Source organism: Ranitomeya imitator, chromosome 2 (genome assembly GCF_032444005.1).
Source record: "Ranitomeya imitator isolate aRanImi1 chromosome 2, aRanImi1.pri, whole genome shotgun sequence".
NCBI lineage: Eukaryota > Metazoa > Chordata > Amphibia > Anura > Dendrobatidae > Ranitomeya > Ranitomeya imitator.
The window spans coordinates 375,965,158-375,990,568 of NC_091283.1; the positions used below are offsets into that span (position 1 = coordinate 375,965,158).

A 25,411-nucleotide genomic window follows, 5' to 3' on the forward strand; every position below is an offset into this window, starting at 1 on the left:
TTATTTGCATGGCTCTGCGTTATAAACTGTAATGAAATACTTGGGGGTTCAAAGCTCTCACAACACATCAAGATGAGTTCCTTAGGGGGTCTACTTTCCAAAATGGTGTCACTTGTGGGGGGTTTCTACTGTTTAGGTACATTAGGGGCTCTGCAAACGCAATGTGACGCCTGCAGACCATTCCATCTAAGTCTGCATTCCAAATGGCGCTCCTTCCCTTCCGAACCCTCCCATGCGCCCAAACGGTGGTTCCCCCCCACATATGGGGTATCAGCGTACTCAGGACAAATTGGACAACAACTTTTGGGGTCCAATTTCTCTTGTTACCCTAGGGAAAATACAAAACTGGGGGCTAAAAAATAATTTTTGTGGGAAAAAAATTTTGTTTTATTTTTATGGCTCTGCATTATAAACTTCTGTGAAGCCCTTGGTGGGTCAAAGTGCTCACCACACATCCAGATAAGTTCCTTAGGGGGTCTACTTTCCAAAATGGTGTAACTTGTGGGGGGTTTCAATGTTTAGGCACATCAGTGGCTCTCCAAACGCAACATGGCGTCCCATCTCAATTCCTGTCAATTTTGCATTGAAAAGTCAAACGGCGCTCCTTCCCTTCCGAGCTCTCCCATGCGCCCAAACAGTGGTTTACTGCCACATATGGGGTATCAGCGTACTCGGGACAAATTGGACAACAACTTTTGAGGTCCAATTTCTTCTCTTACCCTTGGAAAAATAAAAAATTGGGGGCAAAAATATAATTTTTGTGAAAAAATATGATTTTTTATTTTTACGGTTCTGCATTATAAACTTCTGTGAAGCACTTGGTGGGTCAAAGTGCTCACCACACCTCTAGATAAGTTCTTTAGGGGGTCTACTTTCCAAAATGGTGTCACTTGTGGGGGGTTTCAATGTTTAGGCACATCAGTGGCTCTCCAAACGCAACATGGCGTCCCATCTCAATTTCTGTCAATTTTGCATTGAAAAGTCAAACTGCGCTCCTTCCCTTCCAAGCTCTCCCATGCGCCCAAACAGTGGTTTACTGCCACATATGGGGTATCGGCATACTCAGGACAAATTGGACAACAACTTTTGAGGTCCAATTTCTTCTCTTACCCTTGGAAAAATAAAAAATTGGGGGCAAAAATATAATTTTTGTGAAAAAATATGATTTTTTATTTTTACGGTTCTGCATTATAAACTTCTGTGAAGCATTTGGTGGGTCAAAGTGCTCACCACACATCCAGATAAGTTCCTTAGGGGGTCTACTTTCCAAAATGGTGTCACTTGTGGGGGGTTTCAATGTTTAGGCACATCAGTGGCTCTCCAAACGCAACATGGCGTCCCATCTCAATTCCTGTCAATTTTGCATTGAAAAGTCAAATAGCGCTCCTTCCCTTCCGAGCTCTCCCATGCGCCCAAACAGTGGTTTACTGCCACATATGGGGTATCAGCGTACTCAGGACAAATTGGACAACAACTTTTTGGGTCCAATTTCTCCTGTTACCCTTGGTAAAATAAAACAAATTGGAGCTGAAGTAAATTTTTTGTGTAAAAAAGTTAAATGTTCATTTTTATTTAAACATTCCAAAAATTCCTATTAAACACCTGAAGGGTTAATAAACTTCTTGAATGTGGTTTTGAGCACCTTGAGGGGTGCAGTTTTTAGAATGGTGTCACACTTGGGCATTTTCTATCATATAGACCCCTCAAAATGACTTCAAATGAGACGTGGTCCCTAAAAAAAAATGGTGTTGTAAAAATGAGAAATTGCTGGTCAACTTTTAACCCTTATAACTCCCTAACAAAAAAAAAAAATTGGTTCCAAAATTATGCTGATGTAAAGGAGACATGTGGGAAATGTTACTTATTAAGTATTTTGTGTGACATATCTCTGTGATTTAATTGCATAAAAATTCAAAGTTTGAAAATTGCGAAATTTTCAAAATTTTCGCCAAATTTCCGTTTTTTTCACAAATAAACGCAGGTACTATCAAAGAAATTTTACCACTATCATGAAGTACAATATGTCACGAGAAAACAATGTCAGAATCACCAGGATCCGTTGAAGCGTTTCGGAGTTATAACCTCATAAAGGGACAGTGGTCAGAATTGTAAAAATTGGCCTGGTCATTAACGTGCAAACCACCCTTGGGGGTAAAGGGGTTAAGCCTCGTTTCATTGGGCCATATAAGATTTCTGAAGTTCTTAATCCTGTGTCATTTCGTTTGGTCCTTCCAGCTTCTTTTGCCATCCATAATATGTTCCATAGGTCGTTGTTGCGGAGATACATGGCGCCTATGGTTCCCTCCGTTGATCCTCCTGCCCCGGTGTTGGTCGAGGGGGAGTTGGAGTATGTGGTAGAGAAGATTTTGGATTCTCGTGTTTCAAGACGGAAACTCCAGTACCTGGTCAAGTGGAAGGGTTATGGTCAGGAAGATAATTCCTGGGTTTTTGCCTCTGATGTTCATGCTGCCGATCTAGTTCGTGCCTTTCATTTGGCTCATCCTGATCAGCCTGGGGGCTCTGGTGAGGGTTCGGTGACCCCTCCTCAAGGGGGGGGGGGTACTGTTGTGAATTCTGTTGTCGAACTCTCTCCTGTGGTCGTGAATGGTACTTCGGCGAGTTCTGTCCATGGACTCCCTCTGGTGGCTGTGAGTGAAGCTGCTGCTTCTGAGGTTCCTTACACAGGTGACGTGGTTTATCCTTTGGTTGGCTGCTCTATTTAACTCCACTCAGATCGTTACTCCATGCCAGCTGTCAATGTTCCTGCATTGATTCAGTTCGCTCTTGGATCTTTCTGGTGACCTGTCTTCTCCAGCAGAAGCTAAGTTCCTGATAGTTATTATTTGTTCATTGTTTCCTTGTCCAGCTGGTTATCATGATTTTGTCTTGCTAGCTGGAAGCTCTGGGATGCAGAGTGGCATCTCCGCACCATTAGTCGGTGCGGAGGTCTTTTTGCACATTCTGCGTGGTCTTTGTAGTTTTTTGTGCTGACCGCAAAGATACCTTTCCTATCCTCTGTCTGTTTAGTAAGTCTGGCCTCCTTTTGCTGAAACCTGTTTCATTTCTGCGTTTGTGACTTTCATCTTTACTCACAGTCAATATATGTGGGGGGCTGCCTTTTCCTTTGGGGAATTTCTCTGAGGCAAGGTAGGCTTTATTTTCTTTCTCTAGGGCTAGCTAGCTCTTAGGCTGTGAAGAGGCGTCTAGGGAGTGTCAGGAACGCTCCACAGCTATTTCTAGTTGTTGTGATAGGATTAGGGCCTGCGGTCAGCAGAGCTCCCACATCCCAGAGCTTGTCCTGTGTGAGTTTAACTATCAGGTCGTGCCGGGTGCTCCTAATCACCAGGTCATAACACTCTTCATTCCATTTAGTGAGCACAGACCATTTTCTAAATTTCTGGCAGTATAACTCTGCTGCTTCCTGACCTTGACACAGGGCCAACAGTGTTTTCTCAGCATGCTCTACAGAGTTAGGTTCGTCATACAATAATCCGAGCGCTTGAAAAAATGCGTCTACATTCAATAATGCCGGATTCCCTGTTTCAAGAGAAAAAGCCCAGTCTTGCGGATCACCACGCAGCAAGGATATGATGATTTTCACCTGCTGAATGGGATCACCTGAAGAACGGGGTTTCAAAGCAAAAAACAATTTGCAGTTATTTTTAAAGTTCAAAAACTTGGATCTGTCCCCAAAGAACAAATCCGGAGTACGAATTCTGGGCTCTAAAGCCGGAGTCTGGACAACATAGTCCTGGATACTCTGTACTCTTGCAGCCAGTTGATCCACACGAGAAAACAAACCCTGAACATACATGCCAGAGCATATATCCTGCACCACCCAGATATCAAGAGAAAAAAAGACGCAAACCAGAGCACAGAAAAAAAAATGGTTCAGAACTTTCTTTTCCTTCTTTTGAGATACATTTAATTCATTTTTGGCCACTTGTACTGTTATGATCTGGTGGTTTAGGAACAACATGAGACAAGCTCTGAAGGAGGTGGTATCTGTACTGACCGCAGACCCTCAACCTAGCAGCGCAACTAGAAATAGCCGTGGGGGGTACCTGACGCTCCCTAGACCCCTCAGCACAGCCTAAGATCTAACTTCCCCTAAAGATGGAAACAGGAAACCTATCTTGCCTCAGAGAAAATCCCAAAGGAAAGATAGCCCCCCACAAATATTGACGGTGAGAGGAGGGGAAAATAACATACGCAGAGATGAAATCAGATTTTAGCATAGGAGGCCAGTCTAGCTTTATAGATAGGACAGAAAAGAATACTGTGCAGTCAGTATAAAAACTACAAAACAATCCACACAGAGTTTACAAAATCTCCACACCTGACTAAAGGTGTGGAGGGTAAATCTGCTTCCCAGTGCTTCCAGCTAACGGAAAAAAATCCATAATGACAAGCTGGACAAAAATAGAATGCACAGAACAATAAGTCCACAACATGTGGACTGAAATGAGCAAAGCCAGAACTTATCTTTGCAGAACTGGTCAGGAAACCAGGAGAATCCAAGCAGAGATGTGAATCCAGCCAGAGAACATTGACAAGTGGCATAGGCTGAAGACTAGAGCCAGGTTAAATAGCAGAGCCAGGAGAGACGATTAGTGAAAGCAGCTGCTAAAGCTAAACCCAAGGAGCGGCAGTTCCACTCAAAACCACCAGAGGGAGCCCAAGGGCAGAATTCACAAAAGTGCCATTTACAACCACCGGAGGGAGCCCAAGAACGGAATTCACAACAGCTGGGATCCTTTCCCAGCAAACTCCTGCTCGACGTTCTCTGACCTGCACGCTTCGCGATGCTCCCCTGGTCCTTACTGCACCCGACCCTTATCACTGCTGCACAGCCTATCGCTGCTCACGGCATGGTGCAGGTTCTGTCTCACTCAGTCCTCTGGCGGCAAGTCCCTCTTTTCCCGCGCAATCCTCCTTATACTCTCCTGACTCACTACTCTCACTCTCTGCAAGTCATGGGTCTCCTCCGTCCTCAATTTCCTTCCCCCCTGCAACAGGAGATTCTGCCCCAGCAGTTCCGGACCCGGCACTTCAGCACCACTTGCAGCCTGGTTCTCTCCTCTACACCACTACAGGGGTCATTCACATACAGTATATTCCCTTTACTAAATTCCAACTCACATACTGCATTAAAAATCTGAACTAAAATCAATTACCCATATGAGGGATGTTTTAATCTTATATTTCCTTTAACCATGAGTTTCTTTAACTACTTACATCCTCCACATCCACCCCAACACATGCTCCCCTCCCCCATCCCTCCCTTTTATTACTGCATGCATGGACACGGCACTGCCAGTATATGCCCAACAACACGTCATGATTTTACGCAGACTCGGACGGGTCGTGGGTACATGGCGTGATGCTGTCACGTGACCCGAAGATGCAGCGTGATCACATGACACCCACACTTCTGGGTCCGGACTCCTTAAAAACCCTGACTGCACCCATTTATCCTTTACTATCTGGAATAACCAACTGGACTCTCTCCCTAGTTCTCCCACAGGATGTTTCTGCATCCTTTTTTTACCTCACATTTATTGTCACAACAATGAGTGTAGCCTTTATCTTATTTAATTTTCAAGATTTCTTTCTTTTGTCTATTACAAATTTACTTGTATATTTTGTTATGAATTTCACTTTTATGACACCCCTTTTATTTATGTACACCCCCTTCCCTTTAGTTCAGATGAAGGTCTGAATTAAGATTAAAAGTGAAAAAAAAACCATTTTGAATGCAAAATAAAATTATCTTTATTTCTCTACATAATTCTACCTGAGTGCCAAGTTTTCTTTACGACATTATGTATGGTCTAGATATCCGACTTGTGCACCTCACTCACCAACCCAAAAGTGCTGTATATGACTTTTTGAGTTCAGGTGAATGATGGCACACTAGGAGAGCTTACCACAGAGAGCGGGTGGCAGTGTTAAGCAAATATCTGAGTGTGCGTGTAGCAGTACCCCTACCTTCCCCAGCGCAGGTGACATTGGATAACTGGAGAGAGAGGCCCGCATCGTTAAGGTACCAGGACATACCACAGCTCAATGAGGACACCTTGATGAACATCTCTGGTTATTTGAGAACCTCAGCCTACTGCATGAGGTGCCCATCATATACTGGCCCAGATTTTTGAGTATTGCCTGATTGGAAAAGCAAGAGGAGCTTTTAATAACTTGTAACTTTCAATAACTTGTATTCTAGGGATCAGCGATGTCACTATACTGTTCGCAGCGCATTACTACAGCGGTATTCCTTCATGCCTAAAGCCTGCTGTAGGAAATTTTGGGAGACAGACAATCCCGGGAGTTTTCCAAGACATTAAGTACGGCATGCAATCGGTGAACAGGAAGACTGGGGAAGCAGAACATGTCTGGGATATTTTCATGCTGGAACAAGTTATGTCCAAGCACCCAGGGGTGACTTAAAAGAATGGGTGGCGGATAGAAAACCAGTCAGTTGGCTGGAAGACTGGCTGATGATTGGCTGACCAATTGAACAGGGCTATGTGGAAGTACAGCCCCAGCAAGTCGGGAACATGGACTTACAGGGAGGCCAGGGAGATCCATGGACCGGCAGAACTGCCGTGATTTTGAACTTCACAAAGGTGGGGGGAGGTTTCCCAAGCATGGCTGGCATTGGGATGAGGGGGATTAAGCTGCCATATCTGTGGATGCATGGAACACTTTGCTGGGGAATGACAGGAACGTTCTCAACGTGACAACAACATCTCAATGTGGATTCATGGCAAAGACCACACCTTCCATTTCTTAATGGAAGGTGAAGAAGTTTTGCATTCTAATTGAATTCTGTATAGATTTTGTAACCTGTATCTCTGGTCAGAGAAGATCTGTCCTGCCAGTGTAAAACCCCAGGGTCCTGGTTGTTACAGCAGTGGCATTGTTTTCCTCACGGGAAGAGTGATGTCACGCTTGGAAGCAAGCGGAGATCTTCTCAATTAGGTAACACAAGCATACAACATGTTCACATTCCAGGCCAGAAGGGGGAGCTCGGATCCAGCTTACTGGGTGACCCCCCTATATAAATATTCTGGCTTGGAGAGAAAGTAGTCAGTCAGAGGGACAGAGCAGAGTTAGTTGGTGCCAGACAGCAGACTGGAGCAGTCTGAGGCAGAGAGACGTGTGAGGGGCTGTGCAGCTAGAGGTGCTGCAGCTCCTTGATAATGATATACAGAAGGAAAGAACAGATCTGTAGAGAGCGTGCAGGAGAGCAAAGCAAAGGAGAGTGACAACAGGGGAGGACAGCTGCGACTGGGCTACCTCCCTGGCAGAGTGCTGATACCGGTAGCTGGAAGACCGAGGTTGTTTCGGACTCTAGGAGGCACAGCAGAAACCGGAGTGACAGCTGGACTACACGTAACCTGTTTGCCCTAATACGCAGAGTGGCTCATCGAGTCCAGGTCATAATAGAGACCCTGTAAAAAGGCTCGAGCCACCTGTCATACGGGTTAGTGTCCCACCTTTATGGAGGACAGAGAGAACTGTGAGGACCTTGATGGAAGCCACAGGCAGCAAGGGACTACACCACAACGCTAGTAGGAAGGCTTTCATCTCCACCTGGTAAAGGGGACTCTGAACTTACTTCCAAGCCGGCCGGACCCTGCCTGTACCTGTGATCTGGTGCCCTGTACTGTGGATACCTGAAGTCTCCAGTAAACCAGGTAAAGAGACTTCAAACCTGTGTCCTCCGTTCTTTACTGCACCACTCACCATCCTCATCTACACACTGGGAACCAACTTCACCTGGGGGAAATTAAACCATCTTAGCTGCCATAACATCACCCCAGTGGACTCCTTTAAGCAGCGTTGGTCCCCACTGATTGAATACCACAGGTGGTGTCACGAACACAAACTTTATCCCAACCCCTTAAAGAACATTCCCTTTTACTTGGGCGCACAGGGCCATGGACCGGGTCGCCGCCACCGTGACATCCCCTTTAAGTACCAGACCTGGTACGGAGTACCCCACAGCCCTGGCGGGCGACTCACCATGGATTAGTCTGACTGACACCTGTGGTTGGGGAGGGGTAAGTTACAGTACAATTTCCCTGAATCTTTTCAGCAGTTTCCTTAGCGATTTCATATCTGGAGATCACCCACAAAAAGGGTCTACAGCCAGACCTCAGATCCTAAACTGATTTATATAGAGGACGGCACCAGCTGCTATAACCTGATATTTAATGTTCTGCAAAAATGGTAACAGGAGCGACTCACAGTACACAAACTGCTGCGCTCCATAGGTGCCGAACACACGGTTCTACCCTACAGACGGATCCGTTCTGTATGCATAGCACATGAACAATACCACGCTTGTCACAAACTCAAACGGCTCCGCTCCGTACACCTCATACACACACGGCTCCGCTCCGTACACCTCGTACACACACGGCTCCGCTTCGTACACCTCATACACACACGGCTCCACTCAGTACACCTCGTACACACATGGCTCCGCTCCGTACACCTCGTACACACACGGCTCCTCTCCGTACACCTCGTACACACATGGCTCCTCTCCGTACACCTCGTACACACATGGCTCTGCTCCGTACACCTCATACACACACGGCTCTGCTCCGTACACCTCGTACACACACGGCTCCGCTCCGTACACCTCATACACACACGGCTCCCCTCCGTATACACACGGCCCTGCTACATCCACACTGTAAACCCCTCCTGACCCCACACATAAACTTCCCCTCATCCAGCCCCATGACAACCAGCACAGCAGAGTCCTGCATACACTTTGGCCCCTGATCATGTGACCCCTGACTCCTCCCCTCCTGTGACCTCATCACAGGTCCTGTGCGCACAGAACAGCCATATATGTGGTGTGCGGCTCTGCAGGTGGAGGTAGGTGCTGGAGATTCCCCATTACTGGGGGGGGGGGGGGCAGTAACCCCTCCATTCCCGGAGAAACCGCCTTTTCTGCCAGGATGCAGTCATCTTCTCTGTATTACAAGACTTAGGCCGGGGTCACACTTCCGTGTGTAATACCAGAAATTCGCATCAATACCCGACACTGCCGCCGGCACTCGGGAACGGAGTGTGTGGCAGCATAGAAATACATGCAGCTGAACGCTCCGGTCCCGAATGCCGGCGGCAGTGTCGGGTATTGATGCGAGTTTCTGGTATTACACACGGAAGTGTGACCCCGGCCTTATTGGGGGATACTGGTTTGATTATCGATGGTTTTGATCCCTGGACCCCCTTTGATATAAGACCCCTCTTCTTACCTGATCCGGTCCCGGTTGCAGCTTTGGCTGCTGTTCAGAACGTGATGGAGCCGGTCTTTCTTTCCAGCCTTAAATCATTGGGAATAAACAGGACACTGACCTCACAAGAAGCCATGTGGCATCCTGAGGGAATCACACACTAATAGTGATGAGCGAATATACTCGTTACTCGAGATTTCCCGAGCACGCTCGTGTGTCCTCTGAGTATTTTTTAGTGCTTGGAAATTTTAATTTTTATTGCCGCAGCTGAATGGTTTACTGTTATTAGCCAGCATAAGTACATGTGGGGGTTGTCTGGTTGCTAGGGAATCCCCACATTTAATCAAGCTGGCTAAGAGATGCAAATCATTCAGCTGCGGCAATAAAAACTAAATCTCCGAGCACTAAAAATACTCGGAGGACACCCGAGGGTGCTCCGGAAATTTCGAGTAATGAGTATATTCCCTCATCACTACACACTAATCGTTATAGTTCGGCCTCGTTCACACCTATGTGTTGTTGCTTCAGTTTTTCCCACAGATACAACACGTATCCATCATAATCTATGGTGTTATTCACATGTCCGTGTTTTACCAGCAGCACAAATGACAAACGCCAGTACAGGTATATGGGTCCGTGACAAACATATATCCGTGTGTCTCCATATTTACCATTGCAAAGAGTGAGAGGAGCTTTGTTATTTATACAGCTCTGGCAAAAATTATGAGACCACTGCAAAATGTTCAGTTTGATTTTTCTCTTTATAGGTACGGTATATTTGAGTAAAATGTAAATTGTTCTTTTATTCTATAAACTACTGACAACACGTCTCCGAATTTCCAAGCAATACATTTTGTAATTTTTTTTCTAAGAAAAATTGTCAAAATTAAAAAAAAAAAAAAGCAAAAAACAGTGCTTTCAGACCTAAAATAATACAAAAATAACAAGTTCATAATCATTTAGAACCAACAATACTAATGTTTTAACTCAGAAAGAGTTCAGAAATCAATAGAAATCAATATTTTGTGGAATAACCATGATTTTTAATCAAAGCTTTGATGCACCTTGGCATGCTTTCCACCAGTCTTTCACACTGCTTCTGGCTCAAATATTTAAGCAGTTCTTTTTTTGTTTCATGGCTTGTGACTATCCATCATCCTCTTGATTACATTCCAGAGGTTCTCAATAGGGTTCAAGTCTGGAGATTGGGCTGTCCATGACAGGTATTTGATGTGGTGGTCTCTTAATTTTTGCCAGAGCTGTATATTCATCCGTGAGGTATGCTGATGGTAAAAACGGACACTTAGACCGGGCACTGATGGTAAAAGAGGACACTTGGACCGGGCACTAATGGTAAAAGTGGAGACACAGACCGGGAACTGATGGTAAAAGCGGACACACGGACCGGGCACTGATGGTAAAAGCAGACACTCAGACCATGCACTGATGGTAAAAATGTACACTCGGACCGGGCACTGATGGTAAAAGCAGACACACGGATCGGGCACTGATTGTAAAAGCGGACACTTAACCAGATTTTTACCATCTGCTACACCATCAGCTTGAGTAGGAATCCTACTTATTCCAATCTCAGCGCCATATCAGTTATTGTTGAAAATAACGGAATGTCTGTCAATGACACCTGTTTCTGTTCTATCCTAAATTCTCCTAACGTACAGCACCATGGTAGCTAAGGCACCACAAAACTTCTTCCAGTTTATATTTTTGGAAGACATCAACAGTCAGCCTTTGTTCTCAAAAGACATGGCACCAGAGGAGATAGACAACACGTTTCTAATGCCAATCTGTGTTGAAGGCTCTGCAAAACATGGCGGTAGGGACACTGTGGTAGAAGAACTTTGAGCAAAGGCAAACCTTGGGGTGGGAATCAGGCGTAGTGGGTGGAGTGAGGACAAGGAGCCTGGCCATTTCACACACAGAGTAGCCTTTCAGCCTAATTGAGGATGATGATGATGATGATGATTTTGTGTTTGCCAAAACCTGTGAACAAGATAGATGTGACAGTGTTAAGGTCATCAAAAGAGGTGGTTAATGCCATTAGTAATGCATAATTCACACAATTCTTTCTCAGTCTGCAGGCTCTAGAAGAAGAAAATAAGTCGGGGTCATCCTGTTAACTTACACTGGGTGGGTGTATTTTTTTTAAAATATTTATAATAAAATTCAGTTTTATAGGAATTTATGTTCACAAAAAATAATCTAATTCCTTATTACATCAATTTCTTGTTTATGATTTACCACATAAAGACCCCTGCCCACAGGCCCACCCCGAAGCATGAGAATATCATTAACTGAAAACTGCAGATAAAAGTTAAACAACAACCACAAGATGGATTTTATCAAACAAGGTATCATTTCAATCAATATAACAGCGCCAAGCTGACACTCTCTGTAGTTTACTGAGCACAATCCTGCAGCAGCATAAGCAGAACAGTAGAGAGTTAGGATGAGGCTAGTAAGGGAATGCTTGGCAGTTTAGGGTCAGTGATTGCAACCTCAGTAGTAGGCTTGAGCGAAATGGATCGGACAAATTCAAAAGTCGCCGACTTTTGGCAAAGTCGGGTTTCATGAAACCCGACCCGATCCTAGTGTGGGTTCGGCCATGCGGTCGGCGATCTTTGCGCCAAAGTCGCGTTTTGTATGACGCGTTTGGCGCCATTTTTTCAGCCAATGAAGGAGCGTGGGCAGAGTGATGACATAGGTCTTAGGGGCGTGGACGCCTATCGCCATCTTGTCGCTTGTGCGCTGTAGCGATTTGCAATGTGTAACACCAGCTTTTCTGTTCAGGGATGGAGGAGGGAGAGAGAGAGAGGGAGAGGGAGGAGGGGAAGAGGGAGAAGAAGAAGAAGTAGTTTCCCATTGATTTTCCATTGGGTTTCGTGTTTCGGTCGATCCCCGACTTTTCGCCATAATCGGCCGATTTCACTCAACTTTTGAGATAGTCGGGTTTTGCGAAACGAAACCCGACTCGACCATAAAAAAGTAAAAGTCGCTCAACCCTACTTAGTAGTATAGCCTCGCCCCATAAAACAGTGGCCAGCCAGGAGGTGTTAGGTAGACATGACTGAGTAGTGGCTGCGGCAGCACGGTCGAATTTTAGGATGACGCAGGCAAGGAGATGCTCAGCATTTTAAGGCCAGCAACGGCAACAGTACTACAGCATAGCACAGATGACATGATGGAAAGGGAATAGATGTAGTAGTATCAAGGCCTAGAAGGGCATATACATGATATGTATTACTGTGGAAAGTGTGTTTGGTGGGAGCAATATTAATGGCTGATCACGGATGTTTTTGTTGTCATATCTTTAATTTTGTCATACAATATTCCTGCTGAAATAAGTCTATTAAGTGTATATATCTAAAATACTGTCTTCATCCCTACTCTGTTTGTATATTGTTTTCCAACCTTGTGGCAAGGGTTGTGATAGGGAAGATAGGGATAGACTACGGTGAGTGGGGAGGACAGATCGCTCTTTAGGGTGCCAACCTCCGCAGCTAGGTAGGCAATCACTTAGGCCTATTGCAGGGAATTTGTAGGCAAATTTTGGTCATTTATTTATGGTATTTAACCTGTTAAGTTACACTGGGTGGGTGTATTTTTTAAAATATTTATAATAAAATTCAGTTTTATAGGAATTTATGTTTACAAAAGTCTTTATGTGGTACTCTGCTAACATATTCATCCTTATGGCTTAGGACAGGTCATTAATCCCTTAGTGACCTTCCTCCTGTTTTACTTACTGAATATAATATGGTTTGAAAAAAAAAATCATGTTTTTGTATTATAGAGCTCAACATGTGTTCAGTTGACTCCAAGGGGAATCTCTGGGTACTACACATTTTCCAGGCTATTTGAAACTTTCTAATTATACAATTTGCGTGAATATATTCAATGCAAATCAATTTTTTGTGAAAATAAGTTGAAGCCGCTGAGTTCGAATTTCTACATGGCGTATATTATGATTTTACATTGGCTCTTCTTCTCATTCAGGTACCTACAATATCAAATATTCTTAGTGGAGATCTTCTACATAAGAGAATCTTCCTAATTGACTCATCAAGGATGGATAGGGACAAGGACAAAGTGGAGGAGAGGATATTACACATCACCCTAGAGATCCTCTTCCGACTTACTGGAGAGGTGAGAGATTCTGATGATGTCACATTACATCATTCTTATCTATGGGAATAACAGATGGACAGAACTGGAGAGGTGAGGACTCTGGAAATGTCTGTAGTGAGATTTATTAATGTATTTCCATAACCAGGATTACACAGTAGTGAAGAAGACCCCTAGTGAACGCTGTCAGGACCCTGTGTCTGAGGGATGTGGAAGACCCCTGAGCCCAATCAAACATCCTCCACCTCACCCCCTGATGCATGAGGACATCAATAACCAGAAGATCCTACAACTCACCTACAAGATGATAGAGCTGCTGACTGGCGAGGTGACACTGCTGGGAATGCAGGGACATTAAGCCATAGTGCTACAAAGGGATCAGAATGATGACGTATCATTGTATGTGTCAGGTTCCTATAAGGTGTCAGGATATCACCGTCTATTTGTCCATGGAGGAGTGGGAGTATTTAGAAGGACATGAAGATCTGTACAAGGACATCATGATGGAGGTTCCCCAGTCCCTCACATCACCAGGTAATAGACAGGACCAAATATACAGGGCCTATAATTATTTGTTTGTAAAGAATGAATTTAGACTCTTTCTGTTTCCTACAGTTCTATCCACTAAGAGGACAACAACAGAGATTTGTCCCTGTGCTCTTCTTGCACAGGACTGTAAACAAGAAATGATCAGCTATCAGGATCATCAGGTAGATGGAGAGAAGGTGTCATGAGATCTCCCCTATGATGAGTAGACGGCTGTGAAGATCTTGTGTTCAGTCTTGTTTTATCCACCAGTATTATATGTGTTATACTTGTGTAATGAGAACGGTGGAGATGGCAGGATTAGAGCTGATCATAGATGTGACTTCTCCATCTGTCTGTGACATTTACAATATTTGTTCCAGGTTGAAAATCTGACACATATTAATACTACAGAGACATATGTGTGGGAAGATGAGTGGTTTAAAGTGGAGATTATTTCAGATGACGATTCAGGTGAGTAGGAACCACTAAATGTAGAGAAGTCACAGATTCTACTTCCACATAGAAGCCATTTTGTCTCTATAGAATGTCTGGCTGAATCTCAGCTATCTAATTCTGAAATTGGGGAGGGATTTTTATCTAGGAGAGTTCTGCTAAAGCCATTTCTTCAGGTGAATGTACATAAACAACCTTAAAACTAAGAAGGATAAAGTGTGTCCAAGCTTTCTGCCTTCCTACTGGTGCAAACAATTCGTAGACTTGTCATCAGACAATGCAATGACCCATCTTCCCTAGCTGATATACCTTATAAGGTTGGTAAATTTACTGTACAGTTTCAAATATATAAAGCTGTAGGGCTTCAAGTTAAATCAGTGAACTTCTGGATCATCTCAAAATTAACCTCATTTTAAACTTTAAGGGGTTGTCTGGTCTTAAAAGGAACCTGTTTATTATTCACCAGGCAAGAATTCATTCAACGACATGAGCCACCGTTTAGAGAAGCCTTACGCATAAATCAGGTCTTCCATTTTGCTCAGCAAAACTTGTCCCATGGGATCCCATTTTGTGCAACCAGTTTTGAACAGAAATATATAAATGACCCAATGGGGAAAGTGTTGTGAATTCTGTGGCAGAGCTCCCTCCTGTGGTCACAAGTGGTACTTCTGCTGATTCTCTCTGTGAGCTTCCGTTGGTGGAGGGAAGTGGTACTGCGGCTTCTGAGTTTCCTCCCTCAGGTGATGTGGTGAGGTCGTTAGGTGCTGCTCTACTTAACTCCACCTAGTGCTTTGATCCTGGCTTCCTGTCAATGTTCCAGTATTGGACTTGTTTTCCTCCTGGATCGTTCCTGTGGCCTGCTGCTCTGCATAGCTAAGTTTTCCTTTGCTATTTTGTTTGTTTTTTTTCTGTCCAGCTTTTCTATTTGTTTGCTGGAAGCTCTGGGACGCAGAGGGTGTACCTCCGTGCCGTTAGTTCGGTACGGAGGGTCTTTTTGCCCCCTTTGCGTGGTTTTTAGGGTTTTGTGTTGACCGCAAAGTTACCTTTCCTATCCTCGCTCTGTTCAGAAAGTCGGGCCTCACTTTGCTAAATCTATTTCATCTCTACGTTTGTCTTTTCATCTTAACTCACAGTCATTATATGTGGGGGGCTGCCTTTTCCTTTGGGGTATTTCTCTGAGGCAAGGTAGGCTTATTTTCTATCTTCAGGCTAGCTAGTTTCTCAGGCTGTGCCGAGTTGCATAGGGAGCGTTAGGCGCAATCCTCGGCTGCCTCTAGTGTTTGTTGGAGAGGATCAGGGATTGCGGTCAACAGAGTTCCCACGTCTCAGAGCTCGTTCTATGTTTTTGGGTTATTGTCAGATCACTGTATGTGCTCTGACCTCTATGTCCACTGTGGTACTGAATTGCCTAGTCATAACAGTACAGGAAGCCAAAAGTACTAATGATTCTCAATAGAGGGAAAAAAGTTCTGAGACCATTTTTTTTTCTCTGCACTGTGTTTTGCCTTTTTTTTCCCCTAGACATTTGGGTGGTTCAGGACACAGGTGTAGCAATGGACATTAGAAGTCTGTCTTCATGTGTGGATCAGCTCTCGGCAAGAGTACAAAAGATTCAAGACACTATTGATCAGAAATCTATGTTAGAACCAAGAATTCCTATTCCTGATTTGTTTTTTGGAGATAGAACTAAGTTTCTGAGTTTCAAAAATAATTGTAAACTATTTCTGTCCTTGAAACCTCGCTCCTCTGGTGATCCAGTTCAACAGGTTTTGATCATTATTTCTTTTTTGCGTGGCGACCCTCAGGACTGGGCATTTTCTCTTGCGCCAGGAGATCCTGCATTAAGTAATATCGATGCGTTTTTCCTGGCGCTCGGATTGCTGTACGACGAACCTAATTCAGTGGATCAGGCAGAAAAAAATTTGCTGGCTCTTTGTCAGGGTCAGGATGAGATAGAGTTATATTGTCAGAAATTTAGAAAGTGGTCCGTGCTCACTCTATGGAATGAATCTGCGCTGGCAGCTATGTTCAGAAAGGCTCTCTCTGAAGCTCTTAAGGATGTCATGGTGGGATTTCCTATGCCTGCTGGTTTGAATGAGTCTATGTCTTTGGCCATTCAGATTGGTCGACGCTTGCGTGAGCGTAAATCTGTGCACCATTTGGCGGTATTACCTGAGCTTAAACCTGAGCCTATGCAGTGCGATAGGACTTTGACCAGAGTTGAACGGCAAGAACACAGACGTCTGAATGGGCTGTGTTTCTATTGTGGTGATTCCACTCATGCTATCTCTGATTGTCCTAAGCGCACTAAGCGGTTCGCTAGGTCTGCCACCATTGGTACGGTACAGTCAAAATTTCTTCTGTCCGTTACCTTGATCTGCTCTTTGTCATCGTATTCTGTCATGGCATTTGTGGATTGATGGCGCTTCCCTGAATTTGATGGACTTGGAGTATGCTAAGCGTTGTGGGTTTTTCTTGGAGCCCTTGCAGTGTCCTATTCCATTGAGAGGAATTGATGCTACGCCTTTGGCCAAGAATAAGCCTCAATACTGGACCCAGCTGACCATGTGCATGGCTCCTGCACATCAGGAGGTTATTCGCTTTCTGGTGTTGCATAATCTGCATGATGTGGTCGTGTTGGGGTTGCCATGGCTACAAGTCCATAATCCAGTATTAGATTGGAAATCCATGTCGGTGTCCAGCTGGGGTTGTCAGGGGGTACATGGTGATGTTCCATTTCTGTCAATTTCGTCATCCACCCCTTCTGAGGTTCCAGAGTTCTTGTCTGATTACCGGGATGTATTTGATGAGCCCAAGTCCGATGCCCTACCTCCGCATAGGGATTGTGATTGTGCTATCAATTTGATTCCTGGTAGTAAGTTCCCAAAAGGCCGATTGTTTAATTTATCTGTGCCTGAGCACGCCGCTATGTGCAGTTATGTGAAGGAGTCCCTGGAGAAGGGGCATATTCGCCCGTTATCGTCACCATTAGGAGCAGGGTTCTTTTTTGTAGCCAAGAAGGATGGTTCGCTGAGACCTTGTATAGATTACCGCCTTCTAAATAAGATCACGGTTAAATTTCAGTACCCCTTGCCGTTGTTGTCTGATTTGTTTGCTCGGATTAAGGGGGCTAGTTGGTTCACCAAGATAGATCTTCGTGGTGCGTATAATCTTGTGCGAATTAAGCGAGGCGATGAATGGAAAACTGCATTTAATACGCCCGAGGGTCATTTTGAGTATCTTGTAATGCCATTCGGACTTGCCAATGCTCCATCAGTGTTTCAGTCCTTTATGCATGACATCTTCCGAGAGTACCTGGATAAATTCCTGATTGTGTACTTGGATGACATTTTGATCTTCTCGGATGATTGGGAGTCTCATGTGAAGCAGGTCAGAATGGTTTTTTAGGTCCTGCGTGCTAATTCTTTGTTTGTGAAGGGATCAAAGTGTCTCTTTGGTGTGCAGAAGGTTTCATTTTTGGGGTTCATCTTTTCCCCTTCTACTATCGAGATGGATCCTGTTAAGGTCCAAGCCATCCATGATTGGACTCAGCCGACATCTCTGAAAAGTCTGCAAAAGTTCCTGGGCTTTGCTAATTTTTATCGTCGCTTCATCTGCAATTTTTCTAGTATTGCTAAACCATTGACCGATTCGACCAAGAAGGGTGCTGATGTGGTCAATTGGTCTTCTGCTGCTGTGGAAGCTTTTCAAGAGTTGAAGCGTCGTTTTTCTTCTGCCCCTGTGTTGTGTCAACCAGATGTTTCGCTTCCGTTCCAGGTCGAGGTTGATGCTTCTGAGATTGGAGCAGGGGCTGTTTTGTCGCAGAGAGGTTCTGATTGCTCAGTGATGAAACCGTGCGCCTTCTTTTCTAGGAAGTTTTCGCCTGCTGAGCGAAATTATGATGTGGGCAACCGAGAGTTGCTGGCCATGAAGTGGGCATTCGAGGAGTGGCGTCATTGGCTTGAAGGAGCTAAGCATCGCGTGGTGGTATTGACTGATCATAAGAACTTGACTTATCTCGAGTCTGCCAAGCGGTTGAATCCTAGACAGGCTCGTTGGTCGCTGTTTTTTGCCCGTTTTGACTTTGTGATTTCGTACCTTCCGGGCCCTAAAAATGTGAAGGCGGATGCTCTGTCTAGGAGTTTTGTGCCCGACTCTCCGGGTTTGTCTGAGCCGGCGGGTATCCTCAAGGAAGGAGTAATTGTGTCTGCCATCTCCCCTGATTTGCGGCGAGTGCTGCAAAAATTTCAGGCTAATAAACCTGATCGTTGTCCAGCGGAGAAACTGTTTGTCCCTGATAGGTGGACGAATAAAGTTATCTCTGAGGTTCATTGTTCGGTCTTGGCTGGTCATCCTGGAATCTTTGGTACTAGAGAGTTAGTGGCTAGATCCTTTTGGTGGCCATCTCTGTCGCGGGATGTGCGTACTTTTGTGCAGTCCTGTGGGATTTGTGCTCGGGCTAAGCCCTGCTGTTCTCGTGCCAGTGGGTTGCTTTTGCCCTTGCCGGTCCCGAAGAGGCCTTGGACACATATCTCTATGGATTTTATTTCAGATCTCCCCGTCTCTCAAAAGATGTCAGTCATTTGGGTGGTCTGTGATCGCTTCTCTAAGATGGTCCATTTAGTACCCTTGTCTAAATTGCCTTCCTCCTCTGATTTGGTGCCATTGTTCTTCCAGCATGTGGTTCGTTTACATGGCATTCCGGAGAATATCGTTTCTGACAGAGGTTCCCAGTTTGTTTCGAGGTTTTGGCAAGCTTTTTGTGGTAGGATGGGCATTGACTTGTCTTTTTCCTCGGCTTTCCATCCTCAGACTAATGGCCAGACCGAACGAACCAATCAGACCTTGGAAACATATCTGAGATGTTTTGTTTCTGCTGATCAGGATGACTGGGTGTCCTTTTTGCCTTTGGCTGAGTTCGCCCTTAATAATCGGGCCAGCTCGGCTACCTTGGTTTCGCCATTTTTCTGCAACTCTGGGTTCCATCCTCGTTTCTCGTCAGGACAGGTTGAGTCTTCGGACTGTCCTGGTGTGGATACTGTGGTGGACAGGTTGCAGCAGATTTGGACTCATGTAGTGGACAATTTGACCTTGTCCCAGGAGAAGGCTCAACGTTTTGCTAATCGCAGACGCTGTGTGGGTCCCCGACTTCGTGTTGGGGATCTGGTTTGGTTATCTTCTCGTTATATTCCTATGAAGGTTTCCTCTCCTAAGTTTAAACCTCGTTTCATTGGTCCGTATAGGATTTCTGAGGTTCTTAATCCTGTGTCTTTTCGTCTGACCCTTCCAGATTCTTTTTCCATACATAACGTATTCCATAGGTCATTGTTGCGGAGATACGTGGCACCTATGGTTCCATCTGTTGACCCTCCTGCCCCGGTTTTGGTGGAAGGGGAGTTGGAGTATATTGTGGAGAAGATCTTGGATTCTCGTGTTTCAAGACGGAAACTCCAGTATCTGGTTAAGTGGAAGGGTTATGCTCAGGAAGATAATTCCTGGGTCTTTGCCTCTGATGTCCATGCTCCCGGTCTTGTTCGTGCCTTTCATGTGGCTCATCCTGGTCGGCCTGGGGGCTCTGGTGAGGGTTCGGTGACCCCTCCTCAAGGGGGGGGTACTGTTGTGAATTCTGTGGCAGAGCTCCCTCCTGTGGTCACAAGTGGTACTTCTGCTGATTCTCTCTGTGAGCTTCCGTTGGTGGAGGGAAGTGGTACTGCTTTTCTGAGTTTCCTCCCTCAGGTGATGTGGTGAGGTCATTAGGTGCTGCTCTACTTAACTCCAACTAGTGCTTTGATCCTGGCTTCCTGTCAATATTCCAGTATTGGACTTGTTTTCCTCCTGGATCGTTCCTGTGGCCTGCTGCTCTGCATAGCTAAGTTTTCCTTTGCTATTTTGTTTGTTTTTTTTCTGTCCAGCTTTTCTATTTGTTTGCTGGAAGCTCTGGGATGCAGAGGGTGTACCACCGTGCCGTTAGTTCGGTACGGAGGGTCTTTTTGCCCCCTTTGCGTGGTTTTTAGGGTTTTGTGTTGACCGCAAAGTTACCTTTCCTATCCTCGCTCTGTTCAGAAAGTCGGGCCTCACTTTGCTAAATCTATTTCATCTCTACGTTTGTCTTTTCATCTTAACTCACAGTCATTATATGTGGGGGGCTGCCTTTTCCTTTGGGGTATTTCTCTGAGGCAAGGTAGGCTTATTTTCTATCTTCAGGCTAGCTAGTTTCTCAGGCTGTGCCGAGTTGCATAGGGAGCGTTAGGCGCAATCCACGGCTGCCTCTAGTGTTTGTTGGAGAGGATCAGGGATTGCGGTCAACAGAGTTCCCACGTCTCAGAGCTCGTTCTATGTTTTTGGGTTATTGTCAGATCACTGTATGTGCTCTGACCTCTATGTCCACTGTGGTACTGAATTGCCTAGTCATAACAGGAAAGGAACAATTTCCTTGATATACTCTACGATTAACATACCACACACAGAAGGGAAATTAAAATATATGCTACAGTGGGAAGAAGATATAGGACTCACCATGCTCATAGAGACATGGCATACATGCAGTGATACATTATCAAAAGGCAGTCATCAGACTTCGTTGGCTTAAACGTCACTTAAAGTACTACATAGAGCATATCATGTCCCAACAAGACTCCATGCCATATACCCTCATATCTCGGATACCTGCTTTAGGGGCTGCAATGTCCCAGGCGATATGCTAAACATATGGTGAACGTGCCCAGTTGTTGAGGCTTTGTGGCGTGAGGTCAAGTTAATTGTGGATCGGATCTTCGGAAAAACAGTACCCATGGACCCCACAGTTTTTCTGCTGGGAGTAAGACATCCTGGGTTTTCAAAAAGTCTACATACATTGGTGACTACCATTTGCATGGCAACCAAAATTCACATAGCAGCCAAATGGAGAACCCCCTCGCTTTCCATCTCGTTAGTTAAGGATAAGGTAAATGGGATCCTATTATATGAACGTATTCAAGCAACCAGGAATGACGAGTGGAACATCTTTTTTCAAACTTGGAACCCCTGGCTCGACCTTGATCCCAGTGCTCTTCTGACTCAAACTCTAACACTTTCTCCTTAATAGGTTATTCATAAGTAGTCCGCTGTCAATTTTCAGCTGCACCTGCAGTGGAATGAACCTCCTTGAGATTTATAAGCATTATCCTGTTTATTTGAAAATTCCTAGACCCACACTCCTACAATCTTGTATGAACATGTTTAGTTAAATCCCGGGCTCGCCTGAGTAGTGACTTAATGTATAGTATAGTACCACCTTCTGAACTATAACCATTGATTATCATGCAGACAGTAATGACGTTCCCTGCCCTGATGTTTTTACCCTTTGTATGTGACGTATTTGTATCATTATATGTTTGACTTATCCCTTGTCAAGTTATGTCCTCCATTCGGCAATTGTCATATCTACCAATAATTCACCTTACTCTTCTGTATGGAGGAATGTTTATGTTATGTTATGTTGAAAAATTTCAAATAAACATATTGAAACTAAAAGAAACCTGTCACCCCCCTCTGGCGTTTTTAACTAAAAGAGCCACTTTGTGCAGCACTAATGCTGCATTCTGTGAAGATGGCTCTTCTTTTTGTGCTCCCTTCCAACGCAGCAATATTAATTTTTATAATTTTGGCGCCATACCTTTAGTCTGTCCAGGGGGCACGTCTTTTCCCCCAGACACAACCGCCTCCCAGTCATCAGTCAGCCCCTCCGTGCGCCTGGCGCCGCCTCCTCTGTCTTCAGTAACGTACCCGACACCTGCGCTGTGCTTTTCTTTTTTGGACATGCGCCGTTTGCGCTGCCCTTCGACTCACATCATCTGATGGAATTCATCTCACGCCCGTGTGTACCCGAGGCCCGAGATCCCGCCCCGCAGTGTGTTCTGATTTAATCCTAAAGGGTTACTAATGCTTTATTTACTTCTGGATCAGGAGACACATGGGGCAGGTGACATCTCTACTGATCGGGCATGCTAGGTATTAGCAGGCATGATGTCAGTTGACCCCTCACCTCCCATTGTGGAAGTGAGCAGAGTAGAACTAAACCTTTAAGTTCTGCTTTCCTATTTCTCCAGTATTTCACAACAGAGATTCCAACAGAACATTTTTATCTGGAGGTCGTAACCTCTTCTGTTGCAGGAGATGATGTTTGATACCTAAAAGAAGGCACAGTATAAGACTATGTGCACACGTTGCTGATTTTTATTTTTTTCTTATCTACAGCGTTTTTTCCGAGCGGAATTTCACCAGATCCGCAAAGGAGAGCTAGAGCAATGTTAATCAATGGGAATCCAGAATTGGTGTGCACATTCTGCGGAAAATTGTGCACTGATTCGCAGCATTTTACTTTCCATTCTTTTTGTAGACTTCCATTAAGTCAGTCAATTCCGCAGCAAAACCGCAGGTGTAAAAGGTTTTGCGGATTTGCTGCAGATTTGACTGCCAAAAACTCTTCAGAATTGTCAAAGGGAAATGATGTCAGAAGTAGGAAGTGTGTGGGTGGTAACAGTTTGTTATCTTTCTTCTTCGGCACAGATCATGCATTGCATAAAGTGGGAACATTCTTCCCAGTATAGTAGCAATCCCACTTACATTTCTCTTGGTAGTAAATTCACAGTATTAAAGGTTCCCATATACATTATATAGCTATCGGTCAAATGACCATTCAGCCGACAACTATCTCTCCTGACTTCTCCATACACAGAAACACATAGCTTGGCCAACTAGTCTGTGAAAGGGCTGTTGGTAGTGGTGTTTAGTTCATGAAAATAAAATGATCAGCAGTTGGAAATCTAATGATTCAGCAGAAACACTCACTACTGTCATAAGACAGGCAGAGAAATATGTTACCTCACAAATATAAGCATCTGTGAGCCTCTCTTGTGTGGTCAAAAGAAAAGGGAAAGCAAACAATTAGTCATTGGATATAATTGCATAACTCCCAACCGTCCTGGAAGGTCAGGGCAATTTTCACTCACTATACAAAGTCTCATTTCTGCCATCTTCACTGCTCCATAGTTCCTCCTCCCCTGATTTTAGCAAGTGTGGCCAGCATCTCTGCTCTTTACACATAGTCAATTAAATAAGTCATACTTTTCTTGAGATCTAGTCTACCCTTGATTCAAACACCCAAACTCTATCTTTGCAGCAAGCAGCAAAAGCTACAAGCCACAGCCTGCTGTCATGGCTTGGTATGGGGATTCGATCTTGTGACCTGTTGTTCCTTTGTCTGTTGAGTGATTTCTTCCATGTCCGAGTGCTGATGGTTTCTATTGTCTTTCTTTTCCCTCCTTAGCTTGCTCCACTCCAGTTATTTCTCATTTCTCATTTTCCCATTTTGGTTTGCCCTATCATATTCTGGGTGGGGTTTTATATGTTCACCCTTCACTGCACTTCCTTGCTGGCTAAACCTCTCAGTGGATGTGTGTTCAGAAGTTCCGTCTCTTCAGCTAAGGGGTTTACCTTGTTTGGTAAATTCCAGTTGTATTTTTTTAGTGAGTCTGTTTGTTTTCATTCCCAGCACGTTTTCGTTTTACTACTGTTAGGATTCTGGGATGTCACTTGTTACTTTTTATTTTACTCCCCCCCCCCCCCCCCCCCCCAACCCAATGTGAACGTGTTTTCTCACCCTGGGTTTTCATATTTTACTGCAAACTTTCCTCTTCCCTTGTTTGCAGTGTGTTGTGGCGTCCCCTCTGGCTCCTCAAGTTGTACTAGTAAATAGAGGTACAACTGTATATAGTTGTGTATTTCTATAGGCCTGTGTTTTAGGGTAAAGTACTTAATTTTTTTTTTAACTATAAAATGACTAAAAGATAATAAACATTTACAATAATAACATTTTAATGCACTTTTTAAAAAATATGTATATGTGGTGTCCCTGTAACTGGAACAATACATTCGTGCAATACAGTAAACAGATTTACGGTGATCGATAATGTAAATGCTGCATTTTTTTTGCTAAAAAATTCTGCTGCATATAACCAGGAGTGGAAACAATCAGAGGAAAAGTGTAAGAGACATGTCACCACTTCTGTATTTATCACCGACTCCTGGTTTTGGCTTACAAATACTGATGTAAAATACTGACCAAATTCTGATAGTGTGATCAAATGTAAAACACACAAAAAAACAACTTGTTTTCACCTGATCATTCATTAAAATTGAATGGTAGTGGACATTCTTTGTTTTGTTTTTTTTTATTCATCAAAGGTCGTCCAAAACCCAGATCTGTTTTCTAATACACATTAAAAAATCCCATTGTTCCCTCACTATGCTATTTAAAGGGATACTGTCTCCGATTTTTGACCCTATGAACAAATGGCACCCCCTTTAAAAGGGTTGTGCCACCATAGAATATATAGGTAATGCTGTAGAAAGCACATAATGAAATGCTTTTGTAAATTAAACCTATGACAAATTATATATCTTTCAAAACATATGTACCTTAGAAGGTTAGTATGGAGCCTCCTAGTGATAGCATTACTGGTACCTATGTCCGTCCATCTAGTTCTCTCATGAGGCCAAACATGCGCAGTTCCCTCTCCCTTTCAACTGGCCATGCAGGTTGGATTCATCCGCGCATCTGATTTTTCATTCTGTCCTCTCCATCTGGCTCTGCTCTTTCATTCTTTCCTTACAATGACTGTGCACTGTCTTGCCGGCTCATCACTTTTCAGCAGAGCTGGCAAAAGAGTGCATTGTGCACCTAGAAGACTAGTGCACAGCGATAAGATCCTTCTGAGCAACTGTCAGAATTACAACCATTGCATGCTCAGTAGAACAAGAACTAGAACAGCCCCTGAAACAGACATCCCTGATGACGCTTGGTTTCAGAGTGGGGGTAGAGGCTATGGCAGTGACCGCAGCCTCTGTCCCCGATGACGACTTGTGTATCCCAGCATGTACTGGCATTCTTAAATGAAGCATCATCACACAGTAAGCAGTAAGAAGTGAAGCATTAAACTCGAGTGGCAATGATTTATGTCTTTTTACTTTAATTAAAGAATTTGCTC

General features: G+C 44.3%; 1 protein-coding gene across 2 annotated transcripts in view; it reads left to right on the top strand.

Moving 5' to 3' along the window:
• Positions 1 to 25,411, top strand: part of LOC138664010 (zinc finger protein 182-like) — a 146,765-nt gene that overhangs the window by 104,222 nt on the left and 17,132 nt on the right. The window contains exons 1-8 of one of the 2 annotated variants that reach the window (XM_069750406.1): positions 8,833 to 8,898; positions 11,353 to 11,408; positions 11,529 to 11,629; positions 13,275 to 13,424; positions 13,552 to 13,731; positions 13,814 to 13,937; positions 14,019 to 14,113; positions 14,312 to 14,402. In XM_069750406.1, coding sequence (XP_069606507.1) covers positions 13,347 to 13,424; positions 13,552 to 13,731; positions 13,814 to 13,937; positions 14,019 to 14,113; positions 14,312 to 14,402 — 568 coding nt within the window. In that variant the 5' untranslated portion in view covers positions 8,833 to 8,898; positions 11,353 to 11,408; positions 11,529 to 11,629; positions 13,275 to 13,346. Of the gene's footprint in view, positions 8,899 to 11,352; positions 11,409 to 11,528; positions 11,630 to 13,274; positions 13,425 to 13,551; positions 13,732 to 13,813; positions 13,938 to 14,018; positions 14,114 to 14,311; positions 14,403 to 25,411 lie in introns of those variants that run through there. The other variant, XM_069750407.1, reaches the window with a different exon arrangement.